Source organism: Pecten maximus, chromosome 9, assembly GCF_902652985.1.
Source record: "Pecten maximus chromosome 9, xPecMax1.1, whole genome shotgun sequence".
In the NCBI taxonomy this organism is placed as follows: Eukaryota; Metazoa; Mollusca; class Bivalvia; order Pectinida; family Pectinidae; genus Pecten; species Pecten maximus.
Window position 1 is genome coordinate 34,142,086 of NC_047023.1, and position 20,663 is coordinate 34,162,748.

Genomic DNA, 20,663 nt, shown 5'->3' on the forward strand with positions numbered 1-20,663 from the left:
TGGAATATTTTAACAGGATGGTTATAGTGCTTATATCCAGCATTGTCATAGAGATAAAAAACACAGAGTTTCCAGAAATGGTGTGTTATCCATTTAAATGGAAACCTGTCTGATCTGACGCTATGTATCAGTGATCATTTTGGTTAGATTTGACAGGATGTCAGAAAAGTCAGGTGTCAGATTTCACAGGTTACACTGTATAGAACATCTAGATGTTATACAATCTAGACTTACATAAGTCACCCAGATAAGTATGTTTATTTTTAGGTTTTTGAATATATATTTCTGGCTTACATAGGTTTAAACCATAATTCTATGACAGAGTGTCTGAACATACCATGACTGATATTTCTGATGTTGTAGAGTTAGCATTGAGGAGGAGATAGATTCTTTACGTGTAAAAACCAGTCAGGATGCAGCAACAGTCCACGAACTCCGTATTGCCCTTACACAGGAGAAGGAAGGTAAGGTATTCAAAGCTATAGGAAATATTTAACTTTCAAAGTTTGTGAAACAGAACCACTGACTACTTCAGGAAGTTTTGTTTGTTAAGAACAATCTCTAATACTTAGGAATAAGGAATGTATTTTGTGAAATCACTCCTGTAATGACAGAAATAAGGAATGTATTTTGTGAAATCACTCCTGTGATGACAGGAATAAGGAATGTATTTTGTGAAATCACTCCTGATCTCGTCACAGATTCAAATCAGTCTGATTTAAAAATCTTAAGACCATTACATAATTTTTCAAACCAATGTATTTCATAGTGTTCTCTGTAACTAGGTTCAGTTGTTTCCTTTAGTGTTCTCTGTAACTAGGTTCAGTTGTTTCCTTTAGTGTTCTCTGTAACTAGGTTCAGTTGTTTCCTTTAGTGTTCTCTGTAACTAGGTTCAGTTGTTTCCTTTAGTGTTCTCTGTAACTAGGTTCAGTTGTTTCCTTTAGTGTTCTCTGTAACTAGGTTCAGTTGTTTCCTTTAGTGTTCTCTGTAACTAGGTTCAGTTGTTTCCTTTAGTGTTCTCTGTAACTAGGTTCAGTTGTTTCCTTTAGTGTTCCCTGTAACTAGGTTCAGTTGTTTCCTTTAGTGTTCCCTGTAACTAGGTTCAGTTGTTTCCTTTAGTGTTCCCTATAACTAGGTTCAGTTGTTTCCTTTAGTGTTCCCTGTAACTAGGTTCAGTTGTTTCCTTTAGTGTTCCCTGTAACTAGGTTCAGTTGTTTCCTTTAGTGTTCCCTGTAACTAGGTTCAGTTGTTTCCTTTAGTGTTCCCTGTAACTAGGTTCAGTTGTTTCCTTTAGTGTTCCCTGTAACTAGGTTCAGTTGTTTCCTTTAGTGTTCCCTGTAACTAGGTTCAGTTGTTTCCTTTAGTGTTCCCTGTAACTAGGTTCAGTTGTTTCCTTCAGTGTTCCCTGTAACTAGGTTCAGTTGTTTCCTTTAGTGTTCCCTGTAACTAGGTTCAGTTGTTTCCTTTAGTGTTCTCTGTAACTAGGTTCAGTTGTTTCCTTTAGTGTTCTCTGTAACTAGGTTCAGTTGTTTCCTTTAGTGTTCTCTGTAACTAGGTTCAGTTGTTTCCTTTAGTGTTCCCTGTAACTAGGTTCAGTTGTTTCCTTTAGTGTTCTCTGTAACTAGGTTCAGTTGTTTCCTTTAGTGTTCTCTGTAACTAGGTTCAGTTGTTTCCTTTAGTGTTCTCTGTAACTAGGTTCAGTTGTTTCCTTTAGTGTTCTCTGTAACTAGGTTCAGTTGTTTCCTTTAGTGTTCTCTGTAACTAGGTTCAGTTGTTTCCTTTAGTGTTCCCTGTAACTAGGTTCAGTTGTTTCCTTTAGTGTTCTCTGTAACTAGGTTCAGTTGTTTCCTTTAGTGTTCTCTGTAACTAGGTTCAGTTGTTTCCTTTAGTGTTCCCTGTAACTAGGTTCAGTTGTTTCCTTTAGTGTTCTCTGTAACTAGGTTCAGTCGTTCCTTTACTGGTGGGGTTGTTGTCTTACTAAAATCACCTTTTTATCTCCTCAAGGTCGACAGTATGACAGACGCAAAACTGATCTCAGGGTACAAGCACGGTCTGACCAGGAGTCTGAGATACGTCTGCTCAAATCTGAGGTACGTCTGCTCAAATCTGAGGTACACAAACGTTACCTACTTATGTTAATCAAAAGCATTGACCAGCAGAAATCACTGAAAGGAAAAGATCTCCATTTACCAAAGAAACATTTTCTTTCATGATATCTGTGAAGTTTATTTTCATTCATTCAGTCTTTCTCTACTCTTCTTATCTATTAGAACTATGGGAACCGTAGTTTGAAGGGTGGGGAGGGGGATATAGCTTTTATATTGTGTCCTGTTACTGTCCTCCGGCATTTTGAACTTTGACATAAATTTTGACCTTTGACATATTTATTGCATCAAAAAGAAAAAGTTAATTTGCACTCTTTCTCTTTCACTACTTGTCACTCAAACTTCATCATTAGGGTGCATGGGTTCCCCTAGTGAAGTGTTGTGTCATGTACCAAAAGTAGGTATCAACTAACCTTTGACCTATATCAAAGAAAAAATTGTCCGAGCTTCATTTCCATTTCCCGATACAACTTGTCAATAGAAATTTGGTCATGGGTTAACTAGGTGAGTTGGTCTGTCACATACCGGTATCAAAAGTTACATTGTATTATTACTCTGACCTACAATTTGACCTTTGACCTACATCAGAGTTAGCCCATTCTTGGCATATGATTCCATATTCGTTAGGGATTGTTATTTATGGAAATGTCTTATTTTTACAAATAATGGGCTGTTTTATCCCAACATATAATGAATTCAGAAAGTGTTTTACAGTGCTATAACTCTGCTTTACAGATACAAAGTAAGGAAGTCAATCTGGATAGGATGCAGAGGGAGCTGGATGATATAGGAGAGGAAAAACGAAATCTACTGGAGGAAAAAAGGTTTATATCAGAGATGTTTTTATAAGTGTAACTATTCAGTTGCTCTAAGTTTCCTGAATACTGTTAAATACCTGAAGGGTTTGGACGTCAAATGATTTACAGGTGGAGGGTTAAGTTAGTTGATGTTATACACGAATGATCAGTTGAGATCCTCCAGTAATGTTTAAATTTCTTAAGAAAAGAATTAAATAAAAGGATTTTTTTTTTCTTTTTTTTTAAGATTTTTCTTAATCAATGTAAGACATTGTACTTATGTTGATTATTAGGTCTCGTAAGGCAGAGTTACTGGAGTTAAAACAAGATCAAGCTCAGCATCGGATACAGACTGCTGACTACAAACACCGTATCAAACAGTAAGTAGGGGAGACCATCACAGATAAAACGACATGGTAGACACTGCAAACAGACACACATACACAAAATTAAACAAAAAGTCATGATGTTTTTCCATGTAATAATAACATATGTACTAGAAATATCCTAACACATAGTTATGCCCCCGCCATGGGGGGAAGGGGGGGGGGGGGGGGGGGGGCATATAGTGTTACCGATCTCTGTCCCGTCTTGTCCAGTCCCAATACAATGTAACTAGCTAATCTCAGGAACTGCTGAAGTTTCGTGGTGTCAAGTGGCACTGGGGGCATTTATGTCTTACAAACAATTTCTAGATTTTTTCATCTATCTTAATCAATTCATCATTCACAATATTTAACAAAGAAAAAACCCTGGCACTCCATAACACTTTTGCTGGGGGCAATAAAATTATATTTAGAAATTAGCTCTCAAAAATGATCTTACATGATGTGGAAATTTTGATTTTGTTGGGTTTTCTCTGTTCACATCTATGTTGATTCCACAACAGGTTAGAACAAGAGCTTGATGAGGAGAGAACTAGGAACAGTATACTACAACAGAGTAAGGAAGTGACGGGGTCAAAATCCAAACACAGGATTCGCAACAGATCAGGAAGTCATGCGGCCAGACAGGTAAGGGGAGACAACCTATAACTAGTACAACAGGCCTGAGACCAGAATTAATTCCATCTGGACTATGTTCAAAGAAAGAAACATAGAAATTTAAAGTTTTAGTGTTCTGCTCTGGTAAGCTTCTTATGAATGCATATAAAGGAATTATCTGTATCCAAATGTCGCCACTCTGTTTTATACTACCAGATTTGAAAAATAAGGAAAATAACAATACAAACAAAAAACAAAAAAAATCAGCACTAAAGCCTCTTCACACATTGTGTCCTGGCATACAGAAAATTGTGAAAACTATGTTAAAATATAATCATAGTACCAGAACTGATATTGTACAGTAATTCTTTGTAACAAACATGTATATACCTGTCACAGTTATATAAGTCAGGAAAAGTTTGTTAAGGTCAGGAAAAGTAAAAGACCTGAAGTTTCCTTACGTAACACATTGTGGTAGTTAGACTGAAGACAGAGCGGTGTAGACATCCCCTTGTTAAACTTATATATACTGGAGATATATTATAGACAGAGCGGTGTAGACATCCCCGTGTTAAACTTATATATACTGGAGATATATTATAGACAGAGTGGTGTAGACATCCCCTTGTTAAACTTATATATACTGGACAGAGTGGTGTAGATATCTCCTTGTAAAACTTATATATACTGGAGATATATTATAGACAGAGTGGTGTAGACATCCCCTTGTTAAACTTATATATACTGGAGATATATTATAGACAGAGTGGTGTAGACATCCCTGTGTTAAACTTATATATACTGGAGATATATTATAGACAGACTGGTGTAGATATCCCCTTGTTAAACTTATATATACTGGACAGAGTGGTGTAGACATCCCCTTGTTAAACTTATATATACTGGACAGAGTGGTGTAGATATCTCCTTGTTAAACTTATATATACTGGAGATATATTATATGTAGTTAGACTGAAGACAGAGCGGTGTAGACATCCCCTTGTTAAACTTATATATACTGGAGATATATTATATGTAGTTAGACTGAAGACAGAGCGGTGTAGATATCCCCTTGTTAAACTTATATATACTGGAGATATATTATAGACAGAGTGGTGTAGATATCCCCTTGTTAAACTTATATATACTGGAGATATATTATAGACAGAGTGGTGTAGACATCCCCGTGTTAAACTTATATATACTGGAGATATATTATAGACAATGGTGTAGATATCTCCTTGTTAAACTTATACAGTGGAACTTCGTTATCTCGAACTCGGATAACTTGAATACCCCGCTTAACTCGAAGTACCTCGCCGGTCCCGGCCGAATTCTCTCTTTATCTTAGTAAAAAAAACTCGGAAAATTCGAATTCGGATAACTCGAAAAACTCGGATAATACGAAGTAAAAATTTGGTCCCAACAATAAAAATCCTACTTGAAATGTTCGAATAACTCGAAGTATAATTTTCGTCGATCGGTGGCAAACGCCGACATTTTTTAAGAGCTAGATTCCGTTTGTAATACTGAACATATCGGCACTACTAACCTACATGCTATTATAAGTGTTTCATAAATTCATAAAAGAAATTGTCGGTTGAATCTTATAACAACAAGTCTTGGTGATAAAAAGTACTGCTTTACTTACATCAGGTAATTTCCTAAGGCGGTCGCCGATATCAGTACACACGATAGTCAACAACTCATCTACCCGTTCGCTCAAGCGGAACTAATCTCTGACACACCGGTAGATCTACCCGGCTGATGTTTTTACAGGTGTAGAAATGACACAGTCACCGGCGCCTATTAAATCTTTAAACTGCTGAAACAATAGCGTAATTACTGCCGAGGTGTTCAGAGTACAACTGTAACGGTCAGTGCTGTCTATTAAATCGGATAAAACGCCAACTCAGTTACAGTAACATTTTATACGCACATGCGCAGCCCAACTTCCGGTGCTAATGCATATGGAAATGGCGTGGTTATCAATAAAAAGTGAGTAGGCCGATCAAACAGTATTTTATATATGTCCAATAAAAGTTAATGGTTCTGTTACGTTTTGTATGCAATCTGTGTTAAACTTAAACGGTTATTTGTTTTGACATTAATAACTTGTTATTTTGTCGAATTCCGTTTTATCGTTTACCTTTTGCAAACATGACTTGCACATCAGATCGTTATTGAAGTGACTAAGTGAAAGAAACTTTATTGTGACTGTATATCGGCAAAACTACACCAAATTACAAGTGACATAACGAAACATTACATATATATTTACATGTATTGACCAATCTTCACACTCAACTGATGAGCGACAGAGCGAAGTTATTATGATTATATAATGTTGACAAATATTGACCAAACTTTTCACCAAAAACGATAACTCGCTTAATTCGAACACTCGGATAACTCGAAGTTTTTTCGTGGTCCCGTCGACTTCGAGTTAACGAAGTTCCACTGTATATACTGGAGATATATTAAAGACAGAGAGGTGTAGACATCCCCTTGTTAAACTTATATATACTGGAGATATATTATAGACAGAGTGGTGGAGACATCCCCTTGTTAAACTTATATATACTGGAGATATATTATATGTAGTTAGACTGAAGACAGAGCGGTGTAGACATCCCCTTGTTAAACTTATATATACTGGAGATATATTATATGTAGTTAGACTGAAGACAGAGCGGTGTAGACATCCCCTTGTTAAACTTATATATACTGGAGATATATTATAGACAGAGCGGTGTAGATATCCCCTTGTTAAACTTATATATACTGGAGATATATTATATGTAGTTAGACTGAAGACAGAGCGGTGTAGACATCCCCTTGTTAAACTTATATATACTGGAGATATATTATAGACAGAGTGGTGTAGACATCCCCGTGTTAAACTTATATATATACTGGAGATATATTATAGACAGAGCGGTGTAGACATCCCCGTGTTAAACTTATATATACTGGAGATATATTATAGACAGAGTGGTGTAGACATCCCCTTGTTAAACTTATATATACTGGACAGAGTGGTGGAGACATCCCCTTGTTAAACTTATATATACTGGAGATATATTATGTATGTAGTTAGACTGAAGACAGAGTGGTGTAGACTTCCCCTTGTTAAACTTATATATACTGGACAGAGCGGTGTAGATATCTCCTTGTTAAACTTACCGGTATATATACTGGAGATATATTATAGACAGAGCGGTGTAGACATCCCCTTGTTAAACTTATATATACTGGAGATATATTATAGACAGAGTGGTGTAGATATCCCCGTGTTAAACTTATATATACTGGAGATATATTATATGTAGTTAGACTGAAGACAGAGTGGTGTAGACATCCCCTTGTTAAACTTATATATACTGGAGATATATTATAGACAGAGCGGTGTAGACATCCCCTTGTTAAACTTATATATACTGGAGATATATTATAGACAGAGTGGTGTAGACATCCCCTTGTTAAACTTATATATACTGGAGATATATTATAGACAGAGTGGTGTAGACATCCCCTTGTTAAACTTATATATACTGGAGATATATTATAGACAGAGTGGTGTAGACATCCCCTTGTTAAACTTATATATACTGGAGATATATTATAGACAGAGTGGTGTAGACATCCCCGTGTTAAACTTATATATACTGGACAGAGTGGTGTAGATATCCCCTTGTTAAACTTATATATACTGGAGATATATTGTATGCATGTTCACTTAGTATAATCAGTGATTTTTCATCCTAATCTTAAAGGTTTTGTTACTAAACATATCGAGAATTTAGATTTTGCATTATAAAAGTTTTTTTTTTTTTTTTTAATTTTCATACTTAAAACTTCCAGGTGTTAAATTTCCTAGTGCTAAAATGTTCAATACACTGTATTTATTAAAACAAAAATCTCATCTTTTGAAAGTGATCTGTTTTCTTCGTCCTCAAGTATAAAGGGGTGGACTTGAGTAGGTTAGGAGTCAACATTTACCTCCAAATACAAGGAAGATCACAAGGATGTAGAATGTATCCCAAACAGATAGTAAATAACATATATTATCTAATTGGTTATATCCTATCTGTCTAGGTCTTAGGCATCAGACATTCTGGTAGTGATTTGCTAAAAATAGATCAATGTCACATGACAGTCTCAAATTATTTAAGAGAGTTTGATTGACTTGATTTGGATTTCACTAGAACATGAACACCTTGTAATAATTTACATGGAGACCCTTGAAAAGTACAGGGAGAATGAGACCAGAGCCAATAGGCTCAAATACACATTTTGTACTCGGCCACAAATACCTTTGGTGATAGATCTGATATATGAATTTATTTTGTTCTCAATGATTTGAAGGCATTTTGTTAAAACCTCAGGTATGATGTTATTCTCAGTATTAAGTTTTTTTTCTTTTTAAACTGCAATTTCATGATTTAAGAAAGTTTACAGAACATTGAGTTGAGCACAGATTTCATGTTTGATCATGAAAATGGTTTCCTGAATATGGGCCCAGGTATTCGCCCTCGGTGAACATGACCTGCTTCTGGTGAACAAATATTCATTCATGCCTCCCTAAAGCAATGGAAATTAATGTACATTGTTATTTCATAATAGAAAAAGGAAAGAAAATAGAACTTTTGACAAGTTATAGATAGAAATAAAGACATTGGTGATGGTGAAATGTGCACATTCCTACTCTGTATTACTCTGTATTATAGTCGCTTTACAAATTACACCTTCATGTAAGTATATACCAGCACTGTGTCAGTGTGATCGTCTTAACGGAGAATGGTGGGCGAGGCTACAGCATCATATTCACCAAACACTAGACCATGTATTCAGTCACCTGTATACTCATTAGATCATATATTGGCTACCTATGGGGCCAATGTTGGCATAGATTAACCCATATCTTAATGCTTGGTCATTTTACACCAATTTGTTAAAAGCTTTTAGCTCAAGAACAAAAACACAGATTTTTTTAATTAAGAAAAAATAACTCACCTGTGAATGTTTATCTATAATTCAACAGGAAATGATTAATTTTTTTGTGATATTATTTTTTTTGTTTTTTTTTGTAATATAACCTTAAACGAGAGTGCTTTGCCAGAATCACACATCACTGAAATATCTATGTGACCAATACAGCCCTCTGGGCATCTTGATTTTTAATCAAGATATTTCAGTATTTTTGATTTGCTGATATAAATTATTTCCTGTTTAAGTAAATATACATTTTATTACATTTAATTCTTCCTCAGTGATTTGACTTGTATGTTGATGAGAAGACAAAATCTGATATAGAAATAATAAACAAATGGGACTTGTTCATGTTTTAAATTTAACAAGTTGTTGCATGATGTCAGGTTGTCAGGTGTTTGTGATAAACTACAATAGGTACCATATCATTCTTACCTGTAATCCTCACAATACGTACCATATCATTCTTACCTGTAATCCTCACAATACGTACCGTATCATTCTTACCTGTAATCCTTCATATTACCTGCCCATATTGACCCAGGGTGGAATGTGGGTTGAATACCCAGAATGTCATGGTGCTATGTTGACTCTTATGTCAGATTTTTGTGATTATTTGTGTCATACATTGTATCTTAATTGCATGATTAAATAATTAAATAATTTTGTATAAGCTTCTGTGTCTCTCACGATTTTGGTGTGGATTTCTTTATACTGTAGTTGTTCAGCTTTTGTTGGTGCATGTTACTAAAGAAGATTTTCTAATTACTTGAACAATTCATATCAAAGGGATGAAGAAGAGAAGTAGTACATGTACATTTGTATTTTAATTTTGTAGTATTTCAAATTCCTAGGATTTTGAGAATTATTTATCCTTCTTCTTACTGTTAAATTCCTTTAATATCATACCGATTTTTGTGATATTTTACACTGAATTAAGTAACTATGCATTTGGATGATCAGAAAAAAAATTGAAATATAAGTTTTGGAAATCCTGACAAAAGGGATGATTTCAAAGCATTATTCTAGGAAATATAAACAAAAGTTTGCTTGGAAATGACACTTGATATTGTTCCTTTGAACTGAATGTTACATTACATAATAGTTCTCCGACTTCAGTTTAGCACTATTTCTGAAAGAAATTGAAAGTGAAAGTAGATATATGCTGCGATATTGTAGTGATTTTGGTGACAGATGACATCTATTTAAATTTTTTTATATGAGTTGTTACAGATTTTTATTTGTATGATATTAGTTCCATGTTTTTCATCTCTTTCTACATTCAGTCGTTTGTCTTATGATTGTAATGGGCCCAGCTTTCTGTTCAAGAGACATATAATGCTTGCTCGGTTATGATAATATTTTTCTATGGAAAGTAAAATATTATAATAGCAGGATTGACTGTATAGGTTTTTGGTGTCACTTATTTTTTTTTATTTGAAGGTTTATCAAAGTATCTATTCTTGATTTCTACTTGTTTAAAGGGCACTCGGAATATAAGGGTGTCACCATTGATACAGTCCAGCTAGAGTCTTACTTTTCTCTTTTGGCTCAAAGTTTTCATTTTCAAAAAATTACTACAATTGTTTTTTGTCTTGACAAAGTTGTGTATAGAAATTTCCTTTACCCAGTTTTGTATGGGAAACCACTAGCAGTCATATGTGGGGAGAGGGGGGAGTTTCCTGTATTCCATATACCTAAACATTATGACTTGTTCATGGTGTGAAATGTATTACTATCTATTGCCTGATGTAAACCAAATTAAAAATATTAAGACCTTAACTACAATGTCAGTGGAAAATATGTCATTTGATTTTGACTGTTTCCCCACTATCCATATACTGTTACCAGCAGGAATAATCTTAAACTGCAGTTAACTGACAAATGTTCATCTGTTTATGTACGAAAAATTCTCAATTGTCTGTTTCAGTACCAGAAATCACTAAATAAAAGTATAGAAAAGATGAAGTCAGTGTTTAGGAACTTTGAGGATGATGGATGGGAGGAGGTCTCCGGCTCTCAGGACGAGTAAGTGATTTTTGTCAGGATTATCAATAAAAACTGTTCAGGAGAATAGTTTACATGTTTATTTTGTGTTCCAATGGTTAACCATAGTAAATCTATATCTAACATATTGCCTGAAGAGTTTCCTTTTTAAATCTATTGATCGTTAGGACATAATTACAATTTTAAAGTAATCTTAGGGTTTGGACAAGCTCTGTCACAGGTCTAGTCAAAGTAAACTTTGCCCATCAATGTTTTTCTGTCGATATTAGTACACATGTTAGTTTCCTAGTGTTACATATATTCTGTTTGCTACAGGGAGGAAACTGAGAGTGATACTCTAGGACAAGCCATTGTGTCAAGGTCACGGACACAGCTCTCACCTACCGACTGTACAGACAGCTCCTACTCATCACAGGTCAAGGTCAGTAAAAAGATAATTATATATGTCAAGGTCAGTATATATGGATAATCATTACAGGTCAAGGTCAGTAAAAAGATAATTATATATGACAAGGTCAGTATACATGGATAATCATCACAGGTCAAGGTCAGTAGAAAGATAATTATATATGCCAAGGTCAGTATACATGGATAATCATCACAGGTCAAATTGAAGGTCAGTAAAAAAGATAATTACATAGGACAAAGTCATCTAAGATGGATAACTAAATAGGTCAAGGCCAACACATATTATGTCTATCATTTTCAATTATATAATGTCTTTTCAGTGTTCATTGATTATGATAGTTATTGTGTTTTTGTGTGAAGCCCAGGTAGACTTTGTTTTTTTCCTCCAGACTCGTCCCAAAGCTAAGCAATCACTATTGCAACGACAGTCCACTCGTACCCGGCGATCCCTCATACGCAATCTACAGAGGGGATGTCGTTCCTCCCAGTCAGACCCCCCAGTATCCTCCAGCACTACTTCAGCTGATGTAGCACGCACAGGTAACAAATACACAATCTCTTCAAACTTCAACTCTGGCAAAATATTTCCTCAAATCTGATGTTCATTAAATAGATGGCTATACAATTTAAAAGAAAAAAGAAAAGAAAGAGAAAGAAAAGATGGTTTTATGAAAATTTAATGAACTGATGCACAATTCAAGATTTTTTAACTGAAGTATAAATATATTTATTTATTGTTTTGGGAAATTTTGATGTGTTAGCAAATCTTTTTTAATTGTTTAAGTGTTTTTATATTTCTGTTGAATTATTACAGTAAGATGTAAGTATTGTGTGATGTCGGTCATGGTTTTGCTTCAGACTAGTGCATTGCAAACATGATTATAGGGAATCTAATGCAACTGTCCATAGTCATAGAATATTAAAATGTTCATTATCTTCAGAGGAAATAAGCTAATGGCAAATTTCATACAAAGTTAATAAACAATTAGATTCTACAAACTATTTAGTGTGAGAAGCTATGATCAATATCGGCTTGGGAATATTAGATATTCTTTGCAAATAAAATGAATCCACCTCAAACATTGTTATTCTGTGACAAGTTGACATGACATTGTTATTCTGTGACAAGCTGACATGACATTGTTATTCTGTGACAAGCTGACATGACATTGTTATTCTGTGACAAGCTGACATGACATTGTTATTCTGTGACAAGCTGACAAAGCATTGTTATTCTGTGCAAACCGATATAGCATTGTTATTCTGTGACAAGCTGACAAAGCATTGTTATTCTGTGACAAGCTGACAAAGCATTGTTATTCTGTGACAAGCTGACATGACATTGTTATTCTGTGACAAGCTGACAAAGGTTACTGCACGTTTTCTGATTTTGTAAAATAAATGTTTTTTTCTCTCAGTATGTAGGTACACATTCAAAAACTAGAATTGATTAACCGAAAATATTTTTGTCTCGCATGCATCAGAGATGTGAAGCGAGACATAGTTGTTACTTTTCCCGCCGGCGGAGGTGACAGCAACATTTCTGTTAAAACTCTACATTTTTCTCTAAGTACATAGACTGTCATGCAACCATCGATAGAATATTCAAATGTTCATTATTTCATAGGAAATAAGCTAATGGCAAATTTCATACAAAGTTGATAAACAATTTTTCTAAATTCAATATTACTTGAACACTTGTGTTAGATTCTACAAACTATTTAGTGTGAGAAGCTATGATCAATATCGGCTTGGGAATATTAGATATTCTTTGCAAATAAGATGAAATTTCCTTGAATACTTCTTGATATAAAGAAGTATATCAATATACATTTTGCATTAACTGATTTTGAAAGGATTATTTCCTTATTTTTTTATGGTAAATATTTTTGATAATTCATCTATATCTATAAAGAGTGGGTTTCAGTGTTTTGTCTTTTACTACATCATTTCTTTTCAAGCTTGAGATGTAACATACATAAGCTTTGTTTTGAAAACTTTGTTAAAGAATCAAATCACAACCAACAGCTGGAAACATTTCACCATCCTTATTTTATGTTGACTTTATTTTCACAGTTGTGTTACGAGAGACGGGAACTTCACCAATAAGCCAAGCCTCATCAAAGGATGTTGTAACCCCTTCCCCCTCTCCTGCCAAACTCCATGAGCAGAAGATGGCCCACAATCACACCCTCCGACAACTGAAACAGACAAAGCAGAGAGTCCTAAACCTGCAACAACAGGTACTGTCCTTAGATAAGGTTGATGGGCAAACTTGTTAACCCCAAACAATAGGTACTGCATACCTTAGACAAGTTTGATAGACAAACTCATCAACCCCAAAAAACAGGTAACAACCTTAGATAAGGTCAATAGGAAAGCTTGTTAACCCCAATAACAGATACTAGCCTAAAATGATGTTGATAGGCAACCTTGTTAACCCCAACAACAGGTTCAGAGGTAAGATAAAGTTGATAGTCAAACTTGTTTACCCCAGATGTCTTTTCACCAAATATCATAGATCAGGTAATCAAAGTCTTGTATATTTCAATGTGAGATATAAAATAATAAGGTGTCTATGAGATATACATATGTACTATGACCATAACATAATAAGAATGGTTTATGCCTGTCTAGAAAATCTCTTAAAGGGAAGATCGACTCTAAACATGAGCTCTAAAATAGGATATTAAATTTGAAAACTTTTAAAAGATTTATTGTTTCAGGATATTCTGACAGTGTTTAAAGACAATATGCACTATGATTATTTCCTACGTTTATCAATTCTGCAGGTAACCAACCTTCGAGATTCAAGGGCGGCAACTTTGAAGGCTTTCCAGGAACACAAAGATGCCAGTCAACAGTTGGAGTCTGACCTTCACTTAGCCAATCAGAGGCTCCGTGTATCAAAACAAAATATACAGGTATGACCATGGGTGTGTTACTTGGGACATATGTACATATAGAAACGACTTTTATAAGATGTTGGTGATTTGAATTAGAAATCATCTTACAATGGTACATATATACATATTGCCTTAAAATGTTAGTTTTGATTCATATCTCGAATTTATATCATGGATGTTCCAAAATGACAATTTGACCATCATAGCAACAATATTAGAGCCAAGATGAGTACAGAGGAGCCCACTTATTTGCATATCGGTTATTTGAATATCCCGCTTATTTGCATAAAATTCTCAGGTCCCGATTTTTTTCTTCTTTATCTTTGTATTTTAATCCCGTGTATTTGCATCGACTAAAACACTGACTCCCGCTTATATGCATATAAAAATTCCAAAAAATCGAAAAATTTTAATTGATTTTAGGGTATTTTTGTGATTTTCCCGTAATAAAAGTTTTATGAAAAGTGTTTTTAACTTACATATTGATTCGACACGATGTACAACGTTATCTAATCATTGGTTCCCACTTCGTCAAAACAGGTTATGTTCGATGCATTGATATCGACATTTAGTTATTATCCAGACCATATCAGTAGCATTGTGAAGAAGAATTACTGAATAAAATATTGATATGTCTCATCTTTTGATGAGATTTGTTTATTTATTATAGCATCGATCCAAACCTGTGTTCTGTGCACTTGAACACTCGCTGAGGCAGGTTGCGATCGCCATGATTGTTTACTAGGCGCGTTGCATTGTAGGGGCATATGTGTAAGGAACGACAACTCTTTGTGTGTGTGCGCCAATTTTCCAAAACAAACCCAAACGACAATGCACATCTCACGGTCATTTAAGACAGTCTATTGCTTAAGCAGTTCATCATCTATGATCAAACAACTAATATACTCATAGCAGGAACAAAACACATCTCAAGACGATAATGAATGTTTATTGAAACGATCACATTGTACATCGTAGTGCCAACCCACGCGTGTATGACCGATTTCGGACCCACAGACTCGGAGTGACAAGTAGTAAACGATGAAGTACAAATGTATATGCAAATATTTGTACATTTACAAAGAATAACAACCCATTTATTTCGTATTTACTCTTATATTTTAAATAATGTTTTTTTTTTTAAATAGGTTTTAATGCAAATAACGTAAACAATCATATAGCGCCCGTTTTGAGTACCTACCTGACGATCTACATAGTGTATAAGAGGGGCCAAAACCCAACTCCGCCTATACGAATACTCCGGTTATTTGCATATTTTGTCATGGAAAAAGGGCTATGCAAATAAGCGGGTTGCTCTGTATTTGAATATTAGACTCAGGATGAGTCATTGAATATAGAGTCAAGATGAGTATTTGAATATTTGATTGAAGGTGATCAAAATGTGATAACTTTGACCTTGACCTGGATTTGTTGACTGCAGAAAATGAGTACTGAAATAGAAAAGTTACACAAAGAGAAGGCTCACCTGGAGAGTGAACAGGTCCTGAGAGAGGAGACGGTCACTACAGCAGTTAGTACGGACAAACACACAGAACAGGACTGGAAACTGTTAGAACAAAGGCTAAAGGTATGTCACAGTGGATACTTGTTCTCCTTAAAGTTGATAGAGCCGTGAAAACTACATGTTTAAAGTTTTCTGTATTTGTAGTTTGAGTTGGTAAATGTATGAAAGCTGTAAGGTATAACAGATCACTATTTTCAATATTTAAGATGACAGCTGCGAAACCAACATCATGTAGTTTAATGTTTTAAGCTTACAGAGAAATCTGTGTGACCTCTTGTGTGGTGTTGTTGTAGATGTCCTCCAGTGAAGTGTGTCGCCAGTCCGCTTCACTACGACAGATGAAACAAGAAAACACAAGCCTTCAGGATCAGATACGAAACCTCCAGGACAGGTGAGTTATCTCCCCTGTATTGTAAGTCAGGATCAGGTCTGAAACCTTCAGGATAGACTGGTTGTCTCCCCTTTATTGTAAGTTTGGACCAGGTCTGAAACCTCCAGAACAGGTGAGTTATCTCCCCTTTATTGAAAGTCAGGACCAGGTCTGAAACCCTCAGGACAGGTGAGTTATCTCCCCTTTATTGTAAGTCAGGACCAGGTCTGAAACCTTCAGGACAGGTGAGTTACCTCCCCTTTATTGTAAGTCAGGACCAGGTCTGAAACCTTCAGGACTGGTGAGTTATCTCCCCTTTATTGTAAGTCAGGACCAGGACTGAAACCTTCAGGACATGTGAGTTATCTCCCCTTTATTGTAAGTCAGGACCAGGTCTGAAACCCTCAGGACAGGTGAGTTATCTCCCCTTTATTGTAAGTCAGGACCAGGTCTGAAACCTTCAGGACAGGCGAGTTATCTCCCCTTTATTGTAAGTCAGGACCAGGTCTGAAACCCTCAGGACAGGTGAGTTATCTCCCCTGTATTGTAAGTCAGGATCAGGTCTGAAACCTTCAGGATAGACTGGTTGTCTCCCCTTTATTGTAAGTTTGGACCAGGTCTGAAACCTCCAGAACAGGTGAGTTATCTCCCCTTTATTGAAAGTCAGGACCAGGTCTGAAACCCTCAGGACAGGTGAGTTATCTCCCCTTTATTGTAAGTCAGGACCAGGTCTGAAACCTTCAGGACAGGTGAGTTACCTCCCCTTTATTGTAAGTCAGGACCAGGTCTGAAACCTTCAGGACTGGTGAGTTATCTCCCCTTTATTGTAAGTCAGGACCGGGACTGAAACCTTCAGGACATGTGAGTTATCTCCCCTTTATTGTAAGTCAGGACCAGGTCTGAAACCCTCAGGACAGGTGAGTTATCTCCCCTTTATTGTAAGTCAGGACCAGGTCTGAAACCTTCAGGACAGGCGAGTTATCTCCCCTTTATTGTAAGTCAGGACCAGGTCTGAAACCTTCAGGACAGGCGAGTTATCTCCCCTTTATTGTAAGTCAGGACCAGGTCTGAAACCTTCAGGACAGGCGAGTTATCTCCCCTTTATTGTAAGTCAGGACCAGGTCTGAAACCTTCAGGACAGGCGAGTTATCTCCCCTTTATTGTAAGTCAGGACCAGGTCTGAAACCTTCAGGACAGGCGAGTTATCTCCCCTTTATTGTAAGTCGGGACCAGGTCTGAAACCTTCAGGACAGGTGAGCTATCTCCCAAGTATTATAAGTTAGGATCAGATCTGAAACCTACAGGATAGGTGAGTTATCTCCCCTTTATTGTAAGTCAGGACCAGGTCTGAAACCTTCAGGACAGGTGAGTTATCTCCCCTTTATTGTAAGTCAGGACCAGGACTGAAACCTTCAGGACAAGTGAGTTATCTCCCCTTTATTGTAAGTCAGGACCAGGACTGAAACCTTCAGGACAGGCGAGTTATCTCCCCTTTATTGTAAGTCAGGACCAGGACTGAAACCTTCAGGACAGGTGAGTTATCTCCCCTTTATTGTAAGTCAGGACCAGGTCTGAAACCTTCAGGACAGGTGAGTTATCTCCCCTTTATTGTAAGTCAGGACCAGGACTGAAACCTTCAGGACAGGTGAGTTATCTCCCCTTTATTGTAAGTCAGGACCAGGTCTGAAACCTTCAGGACAGGTGAGCTATCTCCCCTTTATTGTAAGTCAGGACCAGGTCCGAAACCTTCAGGACAGGTGAGTTATCTCCCCTTTATTGTAAGTCAGGACCAGGACTGAAACCTTCAGGACAGGTGAGTTATCTCCCCTTTATTGTAAGTCAGGACCAGGACTGAAACCTTCAGGACAAGTGATTTATCTCCCCTTTATTGTAAGTCAGGACCAGGTCTGAAACCTTCAGGACTGGTGAGTTATCTCCCCTTTATTGTAAGTCAGGACCAGGACTGAAACCTTCAGGACTGGTGATTTATCTCCCCTTTATTGTAAGTCAGGACCAGGTCTGGAACCTTCAGGACAGGCGAGTTATCTCCCCTTTATTGTAAGTCAGGACTAGGTCCGAAACCTTCAGGACAGGTGAGTTATCTCCCCTTTATTGTAAGTCAGGACTAGGTCTGAAACCTTCAGGACAGGTGAGTTATCTCCCCTTTATTGTAAGTCAGGACTAGGTCTGAAACCTTCAGGACAGGCGAGTTATCTCCCCTTTATTGTAAGTCAGGACCAGGTCTGAAACCTTCAGGACAGGTGAGTTATCTCCCCTTTATTGTAAGTCAGGACCAGGTCTGGAACCTTCAGGACAGGCGAGTTATCTCCCCTTTATTGTAAGTCAGGACTAGGTCCGAAACCTTCAGGACAGGTGAGTTATCTCCCCTTTATTGTAAGTCAGGACTAGGTCTGAAACCTTCAGGACAGGTGAGTTATCTCCCCTTTATTGTAAGTCAGGACTAGGTCTGAAACCTTCAGGACTGGTGAGTTATCTCCCCTTTATTGTAAGTCAGGACCAGGACTGAAACCTTCAGGACTGGTGATTTATCTCCCCTTTATTGTAAGTCAGGACCAGGTCTGAAACCTTCAGGACAGGCGAGTTATCTCCCCTTTATTGTAAGTCAGGACTAGGTCTGAAACCTTCAGGACAGGCGAGTTATCTCCCCTTGATTGTAAGTCGGGACCAGGTCTGAAACCTTCAGGACAGGCGAGTTATCTCCCCTTTATTGTAAGTCAGGACCAGGACTGAAACCTTCAGGACTGGTGATTTATCTCCCAAGTATTATAAGTTAGGATCAGATCTGAAACCTTCAGGATAGGTCAGTTTAAGTTGTCTCTCCTTCATTGAAGTCAATAAGTTACTTTCAAGAAAGATTTATCAAAATGATCTTAATTGACAAGACAAATAACCTTGATGAAGGCCATATACAATGTACATGTAGTTAACAAAGACATTCTGCTAGGTTTGTTTGTTTGGGTGGGTTTATCGCCCTGTTAACAGCCAGGGGCTCCTTGTAGTATCTAGTGGCTACCTCACTGAACAACATATGGGAGACACGTTGCATGCCATCTCGCACAATTAGGATAAAGTGTCTTGCCCGAGGACACAATAGCACAGACAGGTTTCATTTTCTCGAGAAACAAACCTCAACAGGTAGAGAGCACACACCATGGATCTTAACCTGTGGTTAGGTAGGCTGGTGCTCTGACTGGGCTAGGAACAGTCCACTTACCTCAGGCATTTTCTATTGGGATAAAAATACCTCTTATGTTATATATATAATGTATTGAGCAAATTTCAGGTCATGGGGGAAACTACATAAAGGTCTGTTTTTGTATATCTGTTGAATTTGATGTAGGTACTGTGGTAAACGCTCTGTGTCCCTTCATCCAGTCATCACTATGTCATAACAACTGGATAAAGTTTTGTGGCAAGTGGTCTACAGTCCAGCCTTATAATGTGTTATTGACCCATTTTTACGCATGAAGGTTCTTGTGCCATCTACATGCCATGTATATTTATGGTATGGGTTCAGTTAATGAAAATGATTTCTATTTTGTTTAAATCTTTGTAGCAATATTTCCGGTTAACGTTTTGATTGGGACATATAGGTGTATCTGTTTTCACTATCCCTATTATATTTGTCATAGATACAAATGTGGATTTATAACCAAATCTTCTTCACTACAGAATCAACCATTTGGAGAGAGACAACAATCAGAAACGCACCCTAATTGAGGATACACGGAATAAACTACGAATGGCACAGGACAACTCTCGTACTGAGTCCAACAGCATGGTTAGACAATATAATATGATTTCTCTGGAATGTTTTTTTAATGATAGCTGTGTTATATGTACATAATATAGGTAATAAATAATTTGTAGGTACAGGGCAGTGTAAGAAATAGTTACAAGGGAACTGAGTAATTAAAGTATTGCATTTTAGTGTACCGTATTTATCTCCAAATAAGTACCTGCCCACAAATAATCACCTGTTCACAAAAAAAAACCTTTCCTTACTAAAACTTAAATTTTCAAAACATCAACCAAAATCTTGTTCACAATTGAGCCCATCCCAAAGGGGTTAAATTTGAACCATAAGGGAGGGGGCATATTTGAGAATAGATATGGTAATTTATATCCTTATAGATTTGAAATATTTGTTGGAATGTCATTTTTACATTTCATCAAGAATATACAGAACTATATTCATATTTTAGCAACAACAACAACAAATCATGGATTATCTCCCTTCCACTATGTTGCATCTTATATTTGTGAATTCATTTGTAAATTAGTAAAAAAAAATTGACAAATTTATACTTATCAATCAAGAAAAATTTACTACACAAGACCAATTTTTGTTCAAATCAACATGCACTTGGCCTAAAACACTGTGAATTTTTGTTTGTAGGAAGAAATGGAGACGAGGATCAAACTGTTACAGGAAGGTGCAGATAGGTCGCGAATACAGGTAATACAAAAGTTTACCAAGGGAGGTCACTCTTATCCTTTTAGGCATTTCACTTTCACCAGAAAAGAAGAATATGATACATATGCATCA

The 20,663-nt window shown here is 36.5% G+C and overlaps 1 protein-coding gene across 3 annotated transcripts in view; it reads left to right on the forward strand.

Annotated features, from left to right (window-relative positions):
* LOC117334506 (centlein-like) overlaps positions 1–20,663 on the forward strand; it is a 97,426-nt gene that overhangs the window by 64,776 nt on the left and 11,987 nt on the right. For all 3 annotated transcript variants that reach the window (XM_033894171.1, XM_033894173.1, XM_033894172.1), the window contains 14 exons: positions 364–464; positions 2,005–2,090; positions 2,841–2,929; positions 3,196–3,282; positions 3,792–3,915; positions 10,808–10,905; positions 11,200–11,305; positions 11,682–11,832; positions 13,369–13,535; positions 14,085–14,216; positions 15,640–15,786; positions 16,017–16,114; positions 19,787–19,895; positions 20,514–20,573. In XM_033894171.1, the coding sequence (XP_033750062.1) occupies positions 364–464; positions 2,005–2,090; positions 2,841–2,929; positions 3,196–3,282; positions 3,792–3,915; positions 10,808–10,905; positions 11,200–11,305; positions 11,682–11,832; positions 13,369–13,535; positions 14,085–14,216; positions 15,640–15,786; positions 16,017–16,114; positions 19,787–19,895; positions 20,514–20,573 (1,555 nt within the window). The remainder of the gene's footprint in view (positions 1–363; positions 465–2,004; positions 2,091–2,840; positions 2,930–3,195; positions 3,283–3,791; positions 3,916–10,807; positions 10,906–11,199; positions 11,306–11,681; positions 11,833–13,368; positions 13,536–14,084; positions 14,217–15,639; positions 15,787–16,016; positions 16,115–19,786; positions 19,896–20,513; positions 20,574–20,663) is intronic.